This window comes from Drosophila takahashii, chromosome 3L, assembly GCF_030179915.1.
Source record: "Drosophila takahashii strain IR98-3 E-12201 chromosome 3L, DtakHiC1v2, whole genome shotgun sequence".
NCBI classification, from domain to species: domain Eukaryota; kingdom Metazoa; phylum Arthropoda; class Insecta; order Diptera; family Drosophilidae; genus Drosophila; species Drosophila takahashii.
The window spans coordinates 16,018,933-16,036,656 of record NC_091680.1 but is presented as its reverse complement, the minus strand read 5'-3'; the positions used below and the strand labels follow the sequence as shown (position 1 = coordinate 16,036,656).

Below are 17,724 nucleotides of genomic sequence, written 5' to 3'. Positions count from 1 at the left end.
TGATTTATCTTGTTCTATGAGGGTAATATATATTACGAAATCATATTATTACTTGATATGCGTGTATATATTTTAAGATCTTATGATCTTGGACCTGGATAATCTTAATTTATCTTGTTCATATTATAACATAAAATAGATATAGTTTTTATGACGAGTGGGCCATTTTCAATTGCTTAACAAAGTTTCAGCACAAAATGAAGAGGCAAAAATCTCAAGTTCTTTTATGGTTAGTAGCAACACTAGCTCATCATGCTACCAGCTCAGGTGTTCAGTTCATCAACGGTTTAAGAACTTCTGAACAATGTTCAGGACTCAAGTGCAGGAATAGCTAAGGAGCAAAAGGACTGTTAGGGATAAGAAAATGAAACAAGCAAGACTCGAGTGACTCGAAATGAAAGCCAGATGAAGAAATACGACGTCTGCAGGTGAGTCGATAAAAAAGCCATCAACATTTCGCTCTGGCCCAGAAACAGACTGGAACCGAGTTCAAAATCTGCAGGACAAAGGGAGTAGGAAGGACTTTCCCCTTTTCCCATTTCGTCCTGGCCAGCAAAATGGCAACTCGAACAAACTTTGAACAAATTATCAACTATATGTAACAGAAAGAGCACAAATAACAACAATAATCTCGGCGACAATTTCAAGAGGCCAGCCCGCAAAAAAGGGGAACAAAACCCTAGGGAACTTTTATTCAGAGCTTTATTTCGGTTATTGCTATTATTATTATTATTTGCTTGCCCTGCCATCCACTCGTAACAATTTCACCCTTTCTGTGCCGGAGTTCCCCAAAAGTTGAGCAAAACTTATTGTTTTTTATTTCGCTGAAACACTTCTCGAATTCCACTCTCGAGGATTTTGATCCCGTCCAAAACTGGGCACCAGGAAAATAGGTCAAAATTACGAACTGCTGGTGGTTTGTAAAAAAAATAACTATCTAAAGTACAGATATTTATTTAAAGGGTGAGATTTTGGTACCGGCCTATGGGCATTAAATTAAAAATTATGTCGTACCTAAGCATATCTGCATACTCTATAAAGAAGCTATAGCTTTATTTTATGCAATTTCTTTTTTCAATTTAAGATATCTTCGGGAGCTCTTACATAATTTGCATTTTAATTTCCATAATAGTTTCAGGTAGTTTTATTTTTACTAGATAGTTGTTCACCTCTATTCACAGGCTAATTTATGCCTTACCTTACTCTTAAATTGATTAACAGAGTAATGGGTATCTGATAGTCGAGGCCCTTGACTGTAGCACTTCTTCTGGACTTTGGTTGTGTTTTAAGAATGAAGTGTTTCCTTGTAGCTTTACTCCTTCTTTAAAATGATACCGCTGTCCTTAAGAAATTCCCGGCAGAAATTCAAAGGCAATGTGAGAAATAGCGAAAAATGAGCTTCGGGCAGGGCTTTTGTCCTGCGTCGCCTGTCGAAGGACTCGTAGGGAATCTCGCCTCTCCGCGGACTTTTCGCTGCCAAATATTTTCGTTCGGGCAGCGCTGGTTAGGACAACTGATGCTCCTTGCCGCTGATCCGCTCAGCAAGTCCTTGGCAGCGAGTCCAAAAAAAATCCAATTAAGTGAAGTTCTTTTTTGTTGTCTTTCCGCTTTTCCAGCGATTTCTTTGTGCCTTTTTCTAGAGGCGAAAGTGCATCAGCGATGGACAAGGAGCTTAATGCACAAATTCGCACCCTGACAATTTCATAATCCATGGATTCAGTCAAGTACAGTGGTAGCGGAAATTAATACCCTAAATAAAGCACACCTATTAAATGTCATCGGTGGATTAGCCAGCGTAAAGCGGAATTGATGGGGGAATTAATTTCATCCTATCTAAAGTTTACTATTTTCTGTAAAGCTGCTTTTATTCCCAGAATTTAAGTATATAAATTAATTTAAGTTTTTTGATTAATGGTTTGTTATTGGAAAATCTAAGAAATAGAAATTACGATTTTGGCATATACAATTTACGTTTGCTTCTGAACATAATTATTCAATTTGACTTTTAAAGTCACCATCGCGGTCAGAGAATTTCGAGGACTTGATGTAATTACCCTCCATTAATTCCTACTAATTTTTCAGAGATTTTTGTCAAATATGGTCCACTGCCCAGTGGGGCGTGGCAATCATTATCATTGACCGGTGGGCTATAATATCGATTTGTTGCCCCTTTCCCCAGAATTCTGCTTGCCGAGATTAATTGAGCATACATTTTTCCTACGCTTCGTTGAAATTGCGTGAGGGAGGTGGAAACTGAAAGTCCAGTGTGTCCTTGAGAAATGTTTAATAGACTTTTAAGTCATTTTTTGTTACCCTTATAAAGGGTCCCTTCCCGAGATTTTCTGATGGACGAAGCCGGCTAACTGCTGTCACCTGCCGGCACTCACGACCATTAATCACGATTATTTTGAACTGAAATCGACGGCCCACAGCCTGTTTGTAATTTTCCCAACGGTTCGGCGCTATTACTTACATTAACAAGTAATTAGTTTATCTTCCACAATTTCATCGTTTCGAATTGCCACTTCATGCCAAAATTAGCACAGAGTTTACCCTCGAAAAAAGATAATTTTTAGACATTTTCTTAGAAATGAATTTCAAATGTTTAGGAAGTTGATCCTTTTTTGGTAAACCAATATAATTTAAAACTATTTTTTAAATCTTTAAAAATAAAATTGAAACGTACATATTAAAAACTAAAAATTTGTTCAAAATTAAAAATAAATATTTTTCTTTCTGAAGGACATGGTTTTAAATCCTAATGATTTTATCGTAACGTTTTTTTTTTGCAAACAAATTTTTCAAAAATTTTCAAATTATTCTTGTTAAAGGGATGGTTTGCAGTCCGGAGTCTGGCTTAAATCACCAGAAAGTTATTTTCTGCCTAACGATTAAAACTTTCTGCTGTGGTCTGCTTCAGTTTCGGTATCTGGTCTTGACTTCTACCGGCCCACAAACAGTTGGCCAAGAAGAAGTTTCTGCTCTGCGGTTAACTTATTCTTATACTTATTGACTGGGTTTGTTTAACCGCAAAACCAACTGGGTGCAGTCTGTTTCGCTGTTCACATTGGCCAAATCAAATGAGATGTCAATCAAGAGTTTGGCAGAATATGGATATAGAAACTTTTCCCCAATTGTGTCTCCAAAAACTTGCATTAATCCATATTGTTTTTTTTAATCTTATCTTATTTTTTGCACATTTTTTTTTTACATTCGACAAATAACAAACTATTTTAAACAGCTTTATTTTAAAGCTCAAAAATCAAGTATTCCAATGGTGTGTAACCTTTTTGGAATTTTTAGTTGAATCTGCGTAGAGTCTTCAGTCTTTTAGCTTTTATATCTCAACGTTCATTTTGAAAGACACAAATGGCTCGACTTGGCTAGTGATGCTGGTCAAGAATATATATACTTTATAGGGTAAAAATACAAATATGTTATACAATTAACCAAGGGTCAAATAACAATTTATTTTGAAACAATTAACATAATATTTACACACTTCCAATGACAGTGAAATTTAAGACTTCAAATTATTTGCTGAAAGTAAAATGTGAAAATATTATTTTTATTAGTTTTTAATGGATTTTAATATTATTTTGGTTGCCAATCGAAGCGCTTGTGCAAAATATAAAAAATAATATTTATATTTACAATTGTACATTGATAGCAGCTTAATAATAAGTAGTTTTGCAGAAATCTGAACGTAGAACTCACTAATAAAGCAGCATAATTCGATCAGGTGCAATCCAAGGTTTCAAAAATAAAAGGTAATTATGCCCCTTTAAAAATCAAAATTAAATTGCAGTGGCTTTTGCATCGTGGAAATCAATAAATGCGGGAGGCCGTTTACAAAAGCAGGTTGATTTACATCGTTTAGAACGAATATTCCTAACAGCAACATAATTCATTTTGCAGATTAAAGCGCTTGTGCAGCACACAAAAGGAAAATAATAATTACGTCTATAGTTAGGCATTATTATGCCAGCATTTTAGTGCGAGAGACTACGTATAACTAATTTTGCAGGAACCTGGTCTGAAAGTATTTCTCGTCCACGAAGCGACAGAACTCGACCAAATGCTTGAACTTCTGCACCGTCTGGGCCAGCGCCATGTTGGGCAGCGTGGTGGTGAGGATGCTGAAGAGGTGGCCGAAGGCGATGGCGTCCAGTTCGCAGGGCTGATCGCCGTAGAAGAAGGGCGTCTCCGGCGACTCCTTCAGCTTGTACTCGAGGGTCTCGCAGCACTTGGCCACCTTCTCGATGACGCTGTCGATGTCCAGGTCGTCCCACTGGTAGACCTTGAGCAAACGCAGCGCGTTCCGCCGCTTCCCGTAGTTCTGCATGTGATTGAGGGGCCAGGGAAAGACGACGCCATTCCTGGGAGCTGTGACCTCCTTGTAGACGCGCTCGTTCTTGAAGCTAATGTACAGCTCCGCCATGGTGAAGATGTTCTCCACCAGCGACACGTAGGTGCGCATGTCGGCCTTCTCGTCCTCGTCCTGCCAGCTGCCAATGGCCATGTCCTTCTGCTCCACAAAGTTCACAATCGGCTCGAACTCGGCGAAGATGAATGCCCCGGCACGGATGAAGGGCAGCTTGGTCATCCTCCCGCCCGGCGACATGTGCTCCGCGTTGGCGCAGGATCGGATGCCGAAGGGCAGGTTGCACATCTTCAGGTAGGCCTTGACCGCCAGGCAACTGGCGTTCTCCGGCAGCAGGATTTGCTCCGCTTCGTAGGGCTTTCGGATGGGGATGGCATAGAAATGATATAATGTAACTCAAGGGACTGGAGTTTCTGGTGCTACCACTCACCTGGTAGAGGGTGGCGTCCTCGGGCCACGGCTCGGCGGCCAGTTTGTCCGCCGTGTGCAATTGGCTCAGGTACTGGGACGTCATTTTAATTTACCAAATTTCCACACACAAAACTCGCCGATGAAGTAATAAACAGCTGTTTGCGTGGGCGTTGCCAGATGTAGCAGTGCCGCCAGTGCTGCCAGGCTTTTTATATTTAATTTGAAATTACGATTTTCTTAAATGCTATTTTTAATCAATACATGGCTTTTTTAAATTATAAAAACAAAAGGTAATTGAATTCAGAACATTTAAAATGACTTGTTATCAGTCATACTTAAGAGAAAATATCCGATGTTGGTTACATTTAAAGATAATTATTCTCAGCACTTTGGAGATTGGTAATTTCAGTTGGCTAAAAAAATTCATTGTCTTCTCCAAGATCTTCAAGCCACTTCGCTTTGCAGGAGTTTCCTAGTTTTTTGGCCTGATCAGCATTTTGCACGACTTAAGAGACATTTTTTTCCCCATATTCCAACGACCCCACCATATTCCGACCCAAGAATCCAATTCAACCTTAGTTTTGTAATATGTTCCGTTCAAATTACTGAAAAAGTAAGAACAATTAAATATTATTGTAAATTTGTTGGGTCCCTTTTAAAGGATTATTCATACCAATCGTTTGAGTTCCACCATCCAAAATATAATTTATTTAAATCATTATTATAAAAAGGTTCATTTGTGTGACTCCGTAAAGCATCGCCAGCATTTCCTGAGTATTTACCAAGGGACTTTAACATGTAATTTTCTTCAATGCTTCCAACAACAAAGTGATCATATCTTGCAAAGGCACTGACATCGTCAAAATCCACGAGTTCAATATTTAATTCATGTCGACGACTTGATGTTAGTTTGTGCAATTTCTCACTCCCAATCCAAAATTCGCCACCCAAATCTCCACAACCTTTGAAAAATCCTTCCATACTTTCCATGACAACACTTCCATCAAATCGACGTTGGATGACCATCCAACCAGGGCCGGCAGAAGGAATATCCTCAAAAACAGCTGCGAAGGGCTGGAAATCAGGGAGCGATATCAATTTCATTGAAGGAATTTTAGTACAGTTGAGAAAAACGTGAGGTTCGCAGGGATCTAGACAACATTCAGTATCGAGGGTGACCTCAGAGAGTTTTTGAACCATTTTATTTATCTTGCCTCCATCGGTTTCAATTTGCGATCCTAGCCGGTTAATGTTCTCATCTTTCTCTTTCAGGATGGCTTCATGTATCTGTAACTTCTTATCCAATTCAATAAGTTTATCGTCCTTCTCCCGAACAATACATTCGAATTTATCTATTAAAGCATTAAATTCTGCAATCCTCTTCTTACATTGATCGTCCCAGTCTGCAAGGCCGGAAGTTTCCTTATCTTTTTCTTTAATTAAACCCTGACTCTTGCTCAAAGCAAGTTCATTTTCTAGTTCCAAAATTTTACTTTGCAATTGCTTTACGCTCAAGTCTTTGTTTTCATTAGTCAGCTTCATTAAATCGTCTTTATATTTGGACTTTTCCTTTTCACTTGCCAAATTCATTTCAGCAATGGTCAACTTGGCAACCAGATCATTTATCTTTGTGTTATTCTTCCTAATGGTCTTTCTTAGTCCTTGTACGATCCTTTTTTGATCGCTGGCCGGACAGTCGATATCTTCAATATCCGAATCGCTGCTGAGCTGGAAAAAATATAGAATCTACTATTAAAATTCCAGGATGACTATGTATATTATCACTTACCGAATTGTTTTCAGTGGTTGAGTCTTCCACTGATAAACGAGGTTTTTGCGAGAGATTGTTTAAGTTGTCGGGTTTCATGGCGATCAAAATATCAATGCGCAATTTTTAGTTTGAAAGTTACAACTAAATTTTTTAAGTTCACAGGTTTGCTATTTGTAAGAGATACGTACTCCAATGAGAATTATGTATATGATAGAACCAATGGGGTCTCTAAATTCAACGTGAACCGGCTAAAGCCGTAAATTGTAAAAAAGATATGTAAAAAAAAATACAAATTCCTCAGCTTGGAGTGTGACCAGCTTTTAAACACAGATTTAAACAGTTGCGCAAACCAAATAATAAGGGTATTCATGATAAATAAAAACATTCAATTTTGAAGATGTATTCATCTAATTTCTTTTTTTTAATTACAAATAGGGTTTGCATTCAACAATTAAACAATTTAATTTGTACTATGGAAAAACATGTAGAGAAAGATAATTTCAGGCAGCCAGTGTGAACAGCTGCCTTTTCGGTATTTTGCGCGCAACTGTATGCGTGCACACTTACCATTCTTATTTCGCCGAGTGTTTTTCGTTATATTTTGCTTTGTTTAAAAGTTAGTAGAACACACATTGTAAAAAACACAAAAAATTAGCCATACTATCTGGAAAATAAAATAGTTTTGCGGAGAGCGCAGTTTTTGAATAATTTTGCATATTAGAAAGGTGAGTGCGCGTCGTCGCTGATTTGCGAGAGTGTGTGTGTGTGTGTGCTGCGTTCCAATGCATGTTGTTAGTACTAAACTCGAATTTAAATATAGTAGCTCAATATCAGTTGGCGTTTTTGGCAAATACTTGTGGTTATCTGCTGGCCAGGAACCACTCCCAAAAAATAATGCTTGAAAATCAGTGACGATTCATGTGCCGGTCTTGGTGCGAGCGTGTGTGTGTGCGAGCTGGTGTGTGTGATTCATACGTCTGGGTCTTAACATTCTTCGTGCACATTTCTTTATCAAAAAAAAAAAAGAAAAAACTGGCATGGTTCGTACTTTTCCCTGAATTATCCCCACACTTTGGCGGGGGGTCGTCTATCTCTCTCTCCCTCGCTCACTTCCTGTCCCGCTCACTCTGCCTTCGACACTCGCCTTTTTGTTTGGAATTCGAAAATTCTGTTTGGTCAGATTTGTTCTTGAAATTACCTTTTCTCACCCAACCTTAATTATTCCGATTGTATTTATTGGCCCAAACTTTCGTTGTTAGTCTGAAAAATGTTTATTATTTTTTTGCTATTCCCACACATGCACAGAAAAAAAAATATGATGTACATCTTAAAGTACTTACTTTTTCAAAAAAAAAAAATGTTTTTGAAAATTCAGAATTATTGTTCTAGGTTTAAAATAATTACGGGATCGTAATTGGTTTTATTGAATATTAAGCATTTTGTACGATTTTTACGCATTAGAAAATAATATTTATTATGTCTAAAATAGTTAAAAAAAAATGTATAAAACTAATTCTAAAATCATCTTTGTTATTAATTTTCCGTGTACACATGTGCCTGCTAAAATCGCTTGTATAGATACATTTTTATTATCTCACAACAACTTGATGTCAAGTAATAACATTTCAATTTGATGTACTTTTTTTGCTCTAGCCTGTATATATTTAGCCAAATCTGGAGAACGGAGAATTATTATTGGGCCAACATTCGTTGAAAATGGACATAAAGCCAGCGACGTGTATTTAGATAATGGAAAACAAAGCAAGATAATAATAAAGGCATGGGCGGGGGCGGAGGGTTCTCCGTTTTTGTCGCCCGTTCTGGTCAATATTATTCAATGCCGATATCCGCTCTCTCTGTCTGCCGAATGCTCTCGCCTTATCTGACACTCCGTATTTGGTTGAACCTTTTTTTTTCATTTTCCGAGCGGACCAGCTGCAAGTCGACCGCCCCCCTTGGCCCACCCCACTGCCAATCAACACGTCAGTTCATCAATGCGTTAATAATTGAAATTTAATCAATATTATTGAACGGGCATATGAAGTGGCTAGCATTTGGTGTTGCCAAAAATTGAAAAAGCCCGCTCTTTGTTAACTGAACGATAACGTAATAATACATTTTCGATTTCGGTTTTGGAACATTAAAATGTTTGCTTTTGATATTTAATCGCTTTTTTATTACTGCCTTTAATAATTAATTTTTACTAACATAAATCTTAAACTCTTGAAGGCAATTAAATCTTGTAATTTATTAGCTACTTACTTTCAAAAGATAATATAATTTTGTTATATTTACAATAGTTTTAGCTGATTAGCTTAAATCTTATAGGGGTCACAAACCCAACCGTTTGGTCCAGGAATATTATCTTTTATTCCGATAGGATGTACAGCAGATGCAGAGCTTCTCACATACTTTTTAATAGAGGCATATATATAAGAGAATATCATTATCGTCAACATGTTACTCACACTACTAAAAATATGCCTATGACCCACATGCTTCCCCCAGAGCAACTGAGAAATACTAAACAAAAGCTGAAGCAGCCATTTAACAATAGCACCAACCGAAATTAAGACCGGTGCTACTCATTTAAATGTAATTGATTGATAAATAAACAATTCCGCTTGGACAGTTCTAGGTTCTACATAGCCATGGCCGAAACAGAGACGAAGCCCCATCCCGAGCACCACGATGAGGATGTCCACGATGCCAACTACCAGGCGCCGCCGGAAAAGACCATCGAGGAGATAATGGCCGCCGATCAGGAGGACGAGAGCTTGCGGCGCTACAAGGAGGCACTTCTGGGTGCTGCCCAGACCGAGAAAATTATTGTTGGTAAGGGAATAATTCAGGAAACAAAATGCGAGGAATATATAAAGACCTAACTTCAACTTCCAGAACCCAATGATCCCCGAAAAGTGATCGTAAAGAAACTGGCTCTCGTCGTCGAGGGTCGCGATGATATGGAATTGGATCTTACCGGTGACCTTACTCAGCTCAAAAAGCAGGTGAATAATTAAAGCTATGAAGCCATTTTATTATTTTCATTAATCTAAAATTGTATTACAGCTTTTTGTGATCAAAGAAGGTGTTCAGTACAAGGTGCGCATTGATTTTATTGTGCAACGTGAAATCGTCCATGGCCTTAAGTATGTGCAAAAGACTTCTCGCTTGGGTGTTACTGGTAAGTATTATTATTACCCATTAATTTACGTAGCTTTTGTGGCAGTATTAGTTTTGGTTTAAACGAATGATAGCTCTAGAATATATTTTGAGTTTTATTCTATCATTTAAAATATTATCTATAAAGATTAATTTGATTTAATCTATTGGAAGTTCTATAACTCTTGACGAAATTGGTTATTACATTAAAGTCCTAATATTAAGAAAGAATCAATTCAAATGTAACCCCGAACACTATTATTTGCTATCGATATTCGATTATACCTTACACGATTTAAGCACTTTTGGGACTTCAATTTGCTAGGGGCCGTAGCATAGTTTTCTCTAGTACACCTCAGTTCTTGATTGACTTCTCATTGGACTAGTCGTATTTTTTGCTTCGAAATGGGAAAAAGCTGGTTTAATGGCGAGAACCTATTGTTGGGTTTTTGCGGTGGTGTTTATATTTCGTTTTTCATATTTGCAATAATAACTCTAGTCATGTGCTGAGATTAACTTGTATCAATATCCTATTATCTTCAATGCCAAACCCTATTTTCGGATTGTTTGATTTTTTAAGTTGTGGGTAAGCTGGTGCTGGATGCCCCAAAATGTAATAATTTACTAAACCCAATTTGTTCGTATCATCCTGTAGTTGACAAAATGAAGCATATGGTTGGCTCCTATCCGCCGAAGAAGGAAATTCAATTTTATTTGACGCCCGCCGAGGAGGCTCCCTCTGGCACATTCTCCCGCGGCACCTACTCGGTCAGTTCGGTCTTCACGGATGACGACAAGCATATACACCTGGAGTGGGACTGGACCTTTGAGATTAAAAAGGACTGGGCCTAGGAAGGACATCAAATAGCACACACAACACCCAACACACACACACACACATACGACATACGCTTTTTGTTTCCCCCAACATGTCTTGTAAATGAGTTAGTTTTTGTTCCAAAAGTGTAAGCGAGATTTTCCAAAATGTAATTGATCGTCAAGTATTTTTGTTAACGGTATTAAATTTTAAATATTTTTGTATCTAAAGTGTAATGAGAAACCATGATAAGTATTTTTGATACCCATTGAATACCTAATAGAATGTGTGCAGATGAAGAGCATTTTTCGCCCAAGTCCTCAGCAAGACGGCAAGTCGATCAGTCAAGTCAAAACCAAGTCAAGTCACTAGGCCAGTCAGTCAGTCGTTTGGTTCCAAATGCCATTGCCTATGTTTAACATACATTTTCAAGCAGATTAACATTGAGTAATAAACTTTAAGAAAGTTGTTTGCATTTCGCTATGTATTTAAAATTAATGAACGGAATGATTTGTCCTAAATGTAAGATCAAGTCCCCCAACTAAACGGAAACAATACCCAAAGATGATTTACTCCCCGTAAGCATCCATCTAGAATCATGCAATTCGAACTGTTGAATGTAACTAAAGCTGATACTTAATAATGCATTTGATGTTTGCGGAGCATGCAAACACTGAAGTCTACATTATTCTAACTATATACTATCTCTGTGTATTTTTTGTGTACGATATATGCGAATGCTGATTGAATGCAACCGAAGAGCAATAAAGAATAAAGTATACATATTTTAAAAATGAAACTTTTACTTCCACTTGTTATTTTCTTTATAGCCTAAGATAGATGGCTAATTTATTTGCTAATAATAATGTCGAATAAATCGTAGTGACGGTCCTTAGCTGTGATTTTTCCTTAGTCAAAGATTATTTACGCATTTCACACCTTAGAGTGCTTATCAGTTCACATTGCCCAGGGGTAAACGTCATAAATTGTGGCCAGAAGGCAAAGGCATAACAAGAATTACTCATACGCCATGTGAGCCATTACTAAGTATTTTCTCAAGGTGTACGAGAGAAGAGCAAAGAGAGAGATACGTTCTCTGTTTACACTCGATTTTCTCTCTTTATATTCCATTTGCCTGTTGCACTTGTTGCGACAACTTATTGCGGCAACATTCATGGCAACATTTGCGGCAAATGCAGAAAATAATAACCACATTTTATATTTCAATGCTCATTTGTCTTCAGAATCGCGAAAACCGGCATGAATAAGAAATGGCTCCAGTTGCCAGAAGGAAAATTGCGTAATTTAAGAAAAACAATATGTGGGGTATGGCTTGGGGCATTCATGTTGTTTGGGGAGCATTTGGTATAACAAAAAAGAAAAAAAAACAATTCTTATTTATTTGGTTGATTGTTTTCATTAGGTAAAAGTAATTACAGGCAAAGGTAGTACTGGAACTTTAAAAAATCCAGTTTTCCTCAACAGAATCTTGTATACGGAAAAGAAATTTAAGTTATAGAAGCGCTTAGTGAAAATGAACAGATATTATTAAATTAATTTTGAGATTAAAATATTAAATTTTTTTAATAATGATCTGATTTATCAAAATCGTTTCAGAATGGGTAAAAATTTTATGTATTTTATCAGAATGATTTAGGACATTATTGATGGACAACCGAACAACTGATGTGAGCACTTAAATTGTTCCATTCATATTCGATTCGTCTTCCCAATACGCGAATTCAATTCGAATCCTGCCAATTTCAGCTTTATGAAATGCCAATATTTTCGCATCCAACACTCATGTCTATCTCTGTCCATCGAGGATGATTCGATTGATGGACGGGACGTCGAATTTTAACCTTCGACCGTATTGTTCAGCCCGACAGCGCGTTGTGTGCCTATGTGGCCTTTTAACCCGATGCTGGCAATTGTCCGCCACCTTCTTTATGGGCCATTGCATACGGGGATATGGTCCAATGAAATTTGCAGGACAAAAGCCGAACGAATGGTGAAAACAAAAGCTGCTAGAGTGGGGATAATAAAGTAGAAATGAAATGGAATCAAAAAGGAAACCAGAAAACGCAACAGGCTAAGTGCACTAATACTCACACTAACGCACACGCGAGGCCGGAAATGCGAATGGCGGCCATTTTGTCCACCATCTTGTTTTTATGACAGTAAGCACTGGTCGAATTTAATATATTTATAAACTTTGTGGAAAATGGCTATCAATATCACTATTATTGCAAAGATTTTGAAAAATATATTTTATTTTACTATTCTTTAATAAATTATTTTAAATTACTTCAACAGGTAATTTACTTTTTCCATGATATCTATTACCCCATCGCTATCACTAGGCTTATTGGCATCTGTTGCATTAAAAATGGTTGGAAAAGCCATGAAATGCAGCTGATGTCAAGCCACATAAGCATTTCTGCAAAAATGCATATTTAATCTCCACAAATGGTTATACATGCATGCTTGCTAATGGGCTTTGGTTGTTTGCATTTATCCAACAGACAGTTAGGACAGATATTTAACCATTTTAAATCATTTCACACATTTGTTGCATTTACAAAAATATTTATCCAATTTTTTTTTATTTATGGGCTTGGACAATTTTCCTAATATGATAAATATCCCAGAGGATTTGAAATCAAATAACAATAAGCCGGAAAACAAAGCATTTTGTCCTTAAAATATGCCATAGCTAACAATCAAATTAAAACTGGTCATGTGGCCAAATGAAATTTTCTTTGTGCAAAATTTAATTAGTTTCATTTTAGACCTTTTGTATGTGTATGGGACCACCTTTATTGGATTTCCTCTGCCACTATGGCAAGTTTTGCTAAGCCTATTTAAACATAATTAAATCCAACAAAGATTTGAGCAACTTTTCGGTTTCTGCTGGTCTGTATTTTAGTATGCGGGTCAGCACACGGAGCGACGTGAGAAAGTTTCTCCCCATTTTTTGCCAGAGGCGCATACGTGGCGTATGATGAATTTTATTTAACATTCGCTGAGGATGTCGGAGGAAAATAGGTATAAAGCAACAGGTGGCAGCTTATTGTTTTCATTATTACATTTTCTTAAAGATAATGTTGTTTTTTAAAAGTTCCAAATTATGCTTAAAGTCAGAGGTCTGAAAAAATATATAATTAAAAAAGGAAAACAATTTTAGAATAAAAATAAAAAGATTTATAAGTATAATTGTGGATAAAAATAGCCCACCGAGTTCTTGAAATCATAAAAGTCAAGCCATTTTTTAATTACATCATTTCTTCTGCCATAAATCGTAAATTTCGTAAATCGCTCTTTTTATTACTTTAATACTTTTGTGGCTTTAAGTGAGTACACGCAACTTTAACGGGGAGTGTTGAACACGTCAAAAAACGGTGGCGTTAGCCATCAGATTTATGCGTGGCCGGCAGGACATAAAAACCGAGCACAAACACCCACAATTGGCATACATTTTTTCAAAGCTCTACGCTTTTTATTTTGTTTCTTTTTTATGCGCTTGCCCCCACCGGACAGCAAAAATAATTTGCGTTTATATTGAATTTGTTTTTTTTTGTGGAGGTTTTCTGCTGGAGATTCAGTCCGAAGTTGGCAAGAAATTGCATGATTTGTGAATATATTTATTCAAACGGTGCTCTCCTCATTTACATTTCGGCATTGATTTTTGCTATTGGCAATCAAAGTTTGTGTCCGTATTATACGGTTTTCTTTTACGTAAGAAAGATCTGTGTAAAAGGGATGATTGCTCTACAGGTGTGTGGCTTTAATGTTTAAATTGTGTATTTTATTTAGTTTCTATATTTATGCCATTTAAAGTGTTTAAAACAAAAAAGTAATAATATTTTCCTTTAAATAAACCTTTAATAAATCTACTCTCGAACTGAGTAAAATAAAAGGAGCTTGCCCAACAAGGAGTAAATAATTTTTGTAGCCAGTGTTCATTATGGTTTATGGCGTGTACCCGGAATATGTAATATTAATTCAAGCAATTTAACCCTAATTCCAAACTTGTTAGACTGTTCTGCTCAAACTTGCAGGCGAATGTGTCGAATATCAAGGGACGAAGCATATTTCCAGGCGCTTTAAAGGACGATGTCAACAAGCTGTCGCCACACACAAAAACACACATACTTTCCAACGCCAGTTAATTGTCTACCAAAGGGCACAGATCCCGAGGCAGCCGGGGTTTATTATTTTTGTGCGAATTCTGCCGCTGCTTTTGTTGACTTTGCAGTTCTGTAATTAAGTCGAGCGCACTAATTAAGGAACATTTCGTAATTAGGCTTTACGTCCTAGCCAACTGTCGACTTCTTGGCCATACGTCTAAGCCGAGTATGTGATAAATTAAAAAAATCGTTGACCTTGCTTTTGTTAAAATTGATTTTCCCGCACAGGAAAAACTCAAGGGAGGCCATTAAAAATGCAAAAAACGTTAGTAGCTATATTGACTATGACCCCCAGCAAATGGCATTGACTGACATTTAATAGCCGTTCATTAAATTATCATTTGCTTGTTTTACTTTCATGGTGCACACCAATGCCGAAGAAAGTTGAACCTTGAAAATGATTTATGGAATGAAAAAGGGGGTACCATAATCTTTTTAATTTTAAATATATTACGACAAATTTCTTAAAATAAAATTCGGTTACATAATTTTATTCAGAGAAGGGTTATTCCTTATAAGCTATTATTATTGTTAAAAAAATATAAACAAACTTTAACTGACTTAACTTAAATTAAATATCTAAAACATATTATATTCCGGTATAAAAAAAACATTTATCTAGATTTTTATAGAAAGTGTATTTTTAAAATATTTAATTATGACTTTTTTAATATATTAAAATGAATTATTAAAAAATTATTTTAACTAAATATATAAAATCATTATATTTAAGAAGTCAGCTTAAAGTGCTCACTTTTTGTAGAAAATATTCATAAGACTTATTACAAATTCAAGACCAAGCCGGCTAAATACCAATCCAAGGAACTGCCAAGTAAACTCCCGTGGGGAAGAAGGGGCCTTTTGACTACCTGTCGCTGTCCTGTCTGAAGTGGCCATCCTCGAGCCAGGACTAACTTTGGCGAGCGGCGTGCGAAGGTAAACATGTTTTGATTTCGATCTGGTAATGTATTATGCATGCCACCTACCAGGAAAGTCATCGAATCCCACCCTGACCTTGGGGACTGGCCATTGCCTGGGCCATCTTTAATCTATCGGCTGGCGAGACACCTTTATCGGCCCACAAATGTATGCAAAGTCCATTTGAGCCTTCAATTAGTTAATTTGCCATGATCCCCGGGTACTTAGGTCCCTGGCTTTACACATTTCAAATTGCCTTTTAATGGTGGCTGATGCTTAAAGCTGCTTTTACTTTTGTTTATCCACCAGTTGAAATTTCATTATTATTTATGCAAATCCAAAATCCCCCAGCAGCTCCATGAAAATTTTGCCTGCGAATTTTTGTGGGCTATACACCTCACCTCCAAAGGTGTGTGTCACATATATTTAGCGTGTTTTCGTCGTTAATAATTGATTGAGCTCCAAATGAATTTGCGGTGAAAAGCCAGAAATTAATGTTGATGAGATAATTTGTAAGAAATGTGATACACGTGAAATACGCGTAAATATTTAAGAGTCATTTTAATGGAAGTAATGCGTAATGATATTTTTTTTTAATGTGTTGAAGGTTAAACAAAAATATAAAAAATTGATTAAATTAACTAGTTTTTAAATAAATTGGGAAATAAAAACCATCCCGTTTTTTACACAGATCTGGTCGTATAATGGGTAACTTTTGTAGACATCTGTTGGGTCCTGTCAAAGTTCATTACGTATACGCCCCGTGTTGTCAGACGGAAATTGCACAAGTCAGCAAACACAGTGCAACCAAAGTACTTACTTTGTGCAGGTGTTCGTGTGCCAACAAAGAGTTCAAACATTTTCCCACACTCGGACAACAGGATCCTGGGGGTTGGGAAACGAGTGTTGACAATATCCTGCTAAGCTGAATTTAACAGGGAACGAACTGAGCTGCTAGTAAGTAATTTAATTTCAGGAAATTGAGGTTGAAGTGGTGTTGGTGTCAATTGCACCAGGTGCAAATCAAAGTTCTACCATTTGATCCTGCAAATAAATGGGAAGTCTTAAACGGTAATCACTTGGATTTATTTCAAAGGTGAAGTTGCTAGAAAATTATAATCATTATTAAAACAAGGTTTTGTATAAGTATTTATGTAATTACTGCAGGTGTTTTGAATTATTTTCTTATATATATATTTCGCTTTAAAGTTATGGGATGATAAGTTATGGGAAAATTCGAAAATCGAATTAAATCGTAATCAGTTAGACGAATAACTCTATTAGCTAACCGTCATAAGTATTTTGTAGATTAGACACTATCTTGATTACAGCACCACAATTGCAAATTTTATTGCACTTTCAAGAACATACTTGAAAAGATTAAAAAGAATGAATTAAAACCTGAAATTGGCATTTTTTCTTTTGCTTATGGCTTGTCAGATTTTATAATGATTGATTCATTGAGAAGTCCATATTTTGTATTGATTAAGAACATTGCACTTGATGTTGAACTCTAAAAAATAAACTCTCTATTCTTAGATTATAAAATTTGATATCATTGGTTATAATAAAAAATTAAAATTATAAATATTTTGTTAGTAATAGAATTAAATACTGCATTATTAAAACTTATGACATAGTTCAGTGCACATGCACTGTTGCGAGTACTGTAAATTATGGATTTTCGATAGCCTTGAAAAATGGAAGCCCGTTAAACACAATGAGTCTTGTTGCGATTAGGTATACTGTGTCTAATAACTTAATAATGGTATTCAATTTGATAACTAAAACAAATTTTAATGCTCGAGAAACTAGTTTAGCCTTCTTTCTAGTTTAATTGATACATATATAGAAATATTACCATTTTCATCACTGTTGGTTAATCAAGATCGAATGGTATTATTTAAAGAGTGCCGGCGCCTCGAATTCGATTTGTTATTGTATTTTCAAAATGAAAACATGAAATCCAAATCCATTTTTCTCTCGCGAGTTACTCTTTTTTTGTTTCTCTCGCACTCTCTCTCTCGCAAGGTCGGCAACATGTTGGGGCAACATGGGGGTTTTTGTTCAG

General features: G+C 36.4%; 4 protein-coding genes across 5 annotated transcripts; 2 read left to right on the top strand and 2 right to left on the bottom strand.

Annotated features, from left to right (window-relative positions):
- Positions 1-3,450: 3,450 nt before the first annotated feature.
- On the bottom strand, positions 3,451-4,989 carry LOC123002334 (metaxin-2). 2 transcript variants are annotated; one of them, XR_011418526.1, is made up of 3 exons: positions 4,815-4,989; positions 3,962-4,741; positions 3,451-3,540 (listed from the first exon to the last, which is right to left on the bottom strand). XR_011418526.1 is itself a non-coding variant. In XM_044395863.2 (2 exons), the coding sequence occupies exons 1-2, from the start codon at positions 4,896-4,898 to the stop codon at positions 4,016-4,018; spliced, it is 810 nt and encodes a 269-aa protein (XP_044251798.1). In that variant the 5' UTR covers positions 4,899-4,988; the 3' UTR covers positions 3,451-4,015. The 2 variants fall into 2 exon arrangements, 1 of the variants encoding a protein (XP_044251798.1); XM_044395863.2 differs by having other exon boundaries at positions 3,451-4,741; positions 4,815-4,988.
- Positions 4,990-5,046: 57 nt separating this feature from the next.
- On the bottom strand, positions 5,047-6,745 carry LOC108060813 (angiopoietin-related protein 7). The gene is made up of 3 exons (XM_017146702.3): positions 6,585-6,745; positions 5,469-6,523; positions 5,047-5,400 (listed from the first exon to the last, which is right to left on the bottom strand). Exons 1-3 carry the CDS (start codon positions 6,660-6,662, stop codon positions 5,268-5,270), a joined length of 1,266 nt encoding a protein of 421 aa, XP_017002191.3. The 5' UTR covers positions 6,663-6,745; the 3' UTR covers positions 5,047-5,267.
- Positions 6,746-7,122: 377 nt separating this feature from the next.
- Positions 7,123-11,344, top strand: RhoGDI (rho GDP-dissociation inhibitor). The gene is made up of 5 exons (XM_017146714.3): positions 7,123-7,291; positions 9,199-9,401; positions 9,465-9,574; positions 9,636-9,750; positions 10,384-11,344. Exons 2-5 carry the CDS (start codon positions 9,218-9,220, stop codon positions 10,578-10,580), a joined length of 606 nt encoding a protein of 201 aa, XP_017002203.1. The 5' UTR covers positions 7,123-7,291; positions 9,199-9,217; the 3' UTR covers positions 10,581-11,344.
- Positions 9,794-10,377, top strand: LOC123003400 (uncharacterized). The gene has a single exon (XM_044395816.2). The coding sequence runs from the start codon at positions 10,134-10,136 to the stop codon at positions 10,236-10,238; it is 105 nt and encodes a 34-aa protein (XP_044251751.1). The 5' UTR covers positions 9,794-10,133; the 3' UTR covers positions 10,239-10,377.
- Positions 11,345-17,724: the final 6,380 nt, after the last annotated feature.

What these genes read in the sequence shown, in the direction of transcription:
- RhoGDI (XM_017146714.3), top strand. Translation starts at nt 9,218, where the DNA reads ATGGCCGAAACAGAGACGAAGCCCCATCCCGAGCACCACGATGAGGAT. An exon ending in GACCGAGAAAATTATTGTTG is followed by an intron (nt 9,402 to 9,464) that starts GTAAGGGAATAA and finishes TTCAACTTCCAG; the next exon opens with AACCCAATGATCCCCGAAAA. An exon ending in TTACTCAGCTCAAAAAGCAG is followed by an intron (nt 9,575 to 9,635) that starts GTGAATAATTAA and finishes ATTGTATTACAG; the next exon opens with CTTTTTGTGATCAAAGAAGG.
- LOC108060813 (XM_017146702.3), bottom strand. Translation starts at nt 6,662, where the DNA reads ATGAAACCCGACAACTTAAACAATCTCTCGCAAAAACCTCGTTTATCA. An exon ending in CAACCACTGAAAACAATTCG is followed by an intron (nt 6,524 to 6,584) that starts GTAAGTGATAAT and finishes TATTTTTTCCAG; the next exon opens with CTCAGCAGCGATTCGGATAT. An exon ending in TGGTGGAACTCAAACGATTG is followed by an intron (nt 5,401 to 5,468) that starts GTATGAATAATC and finishes TTACTTTTTCAG; the next exon opens with TAATTTGAACGGAACATATT.
- LOC123003400 (XM_044395816.2), top strand. Translation starts at nt 10,134, where the DNA reads ATGGGAAAAAGCTGGTTTAATGGCGAGAACCTATTGTTGGGTTTTTGC.
- LOC123002334 (XM_044395863.2), bottom strand. Translation starts at nt 4,898, where the DNA reads ATGACGTCCCAGTACCTGAGCCAATTGCACACGGCGGACAAACTGGCC. An exon ending in AGGACGCCACCCTCTACCAG is followed by an intron (nt 4,742 to 4,814) that starts GTGAGTGGTAGC and finishes CCCATCCGAAAG; the next exon opens with CCCTACGAAGCGGAGCAAAT.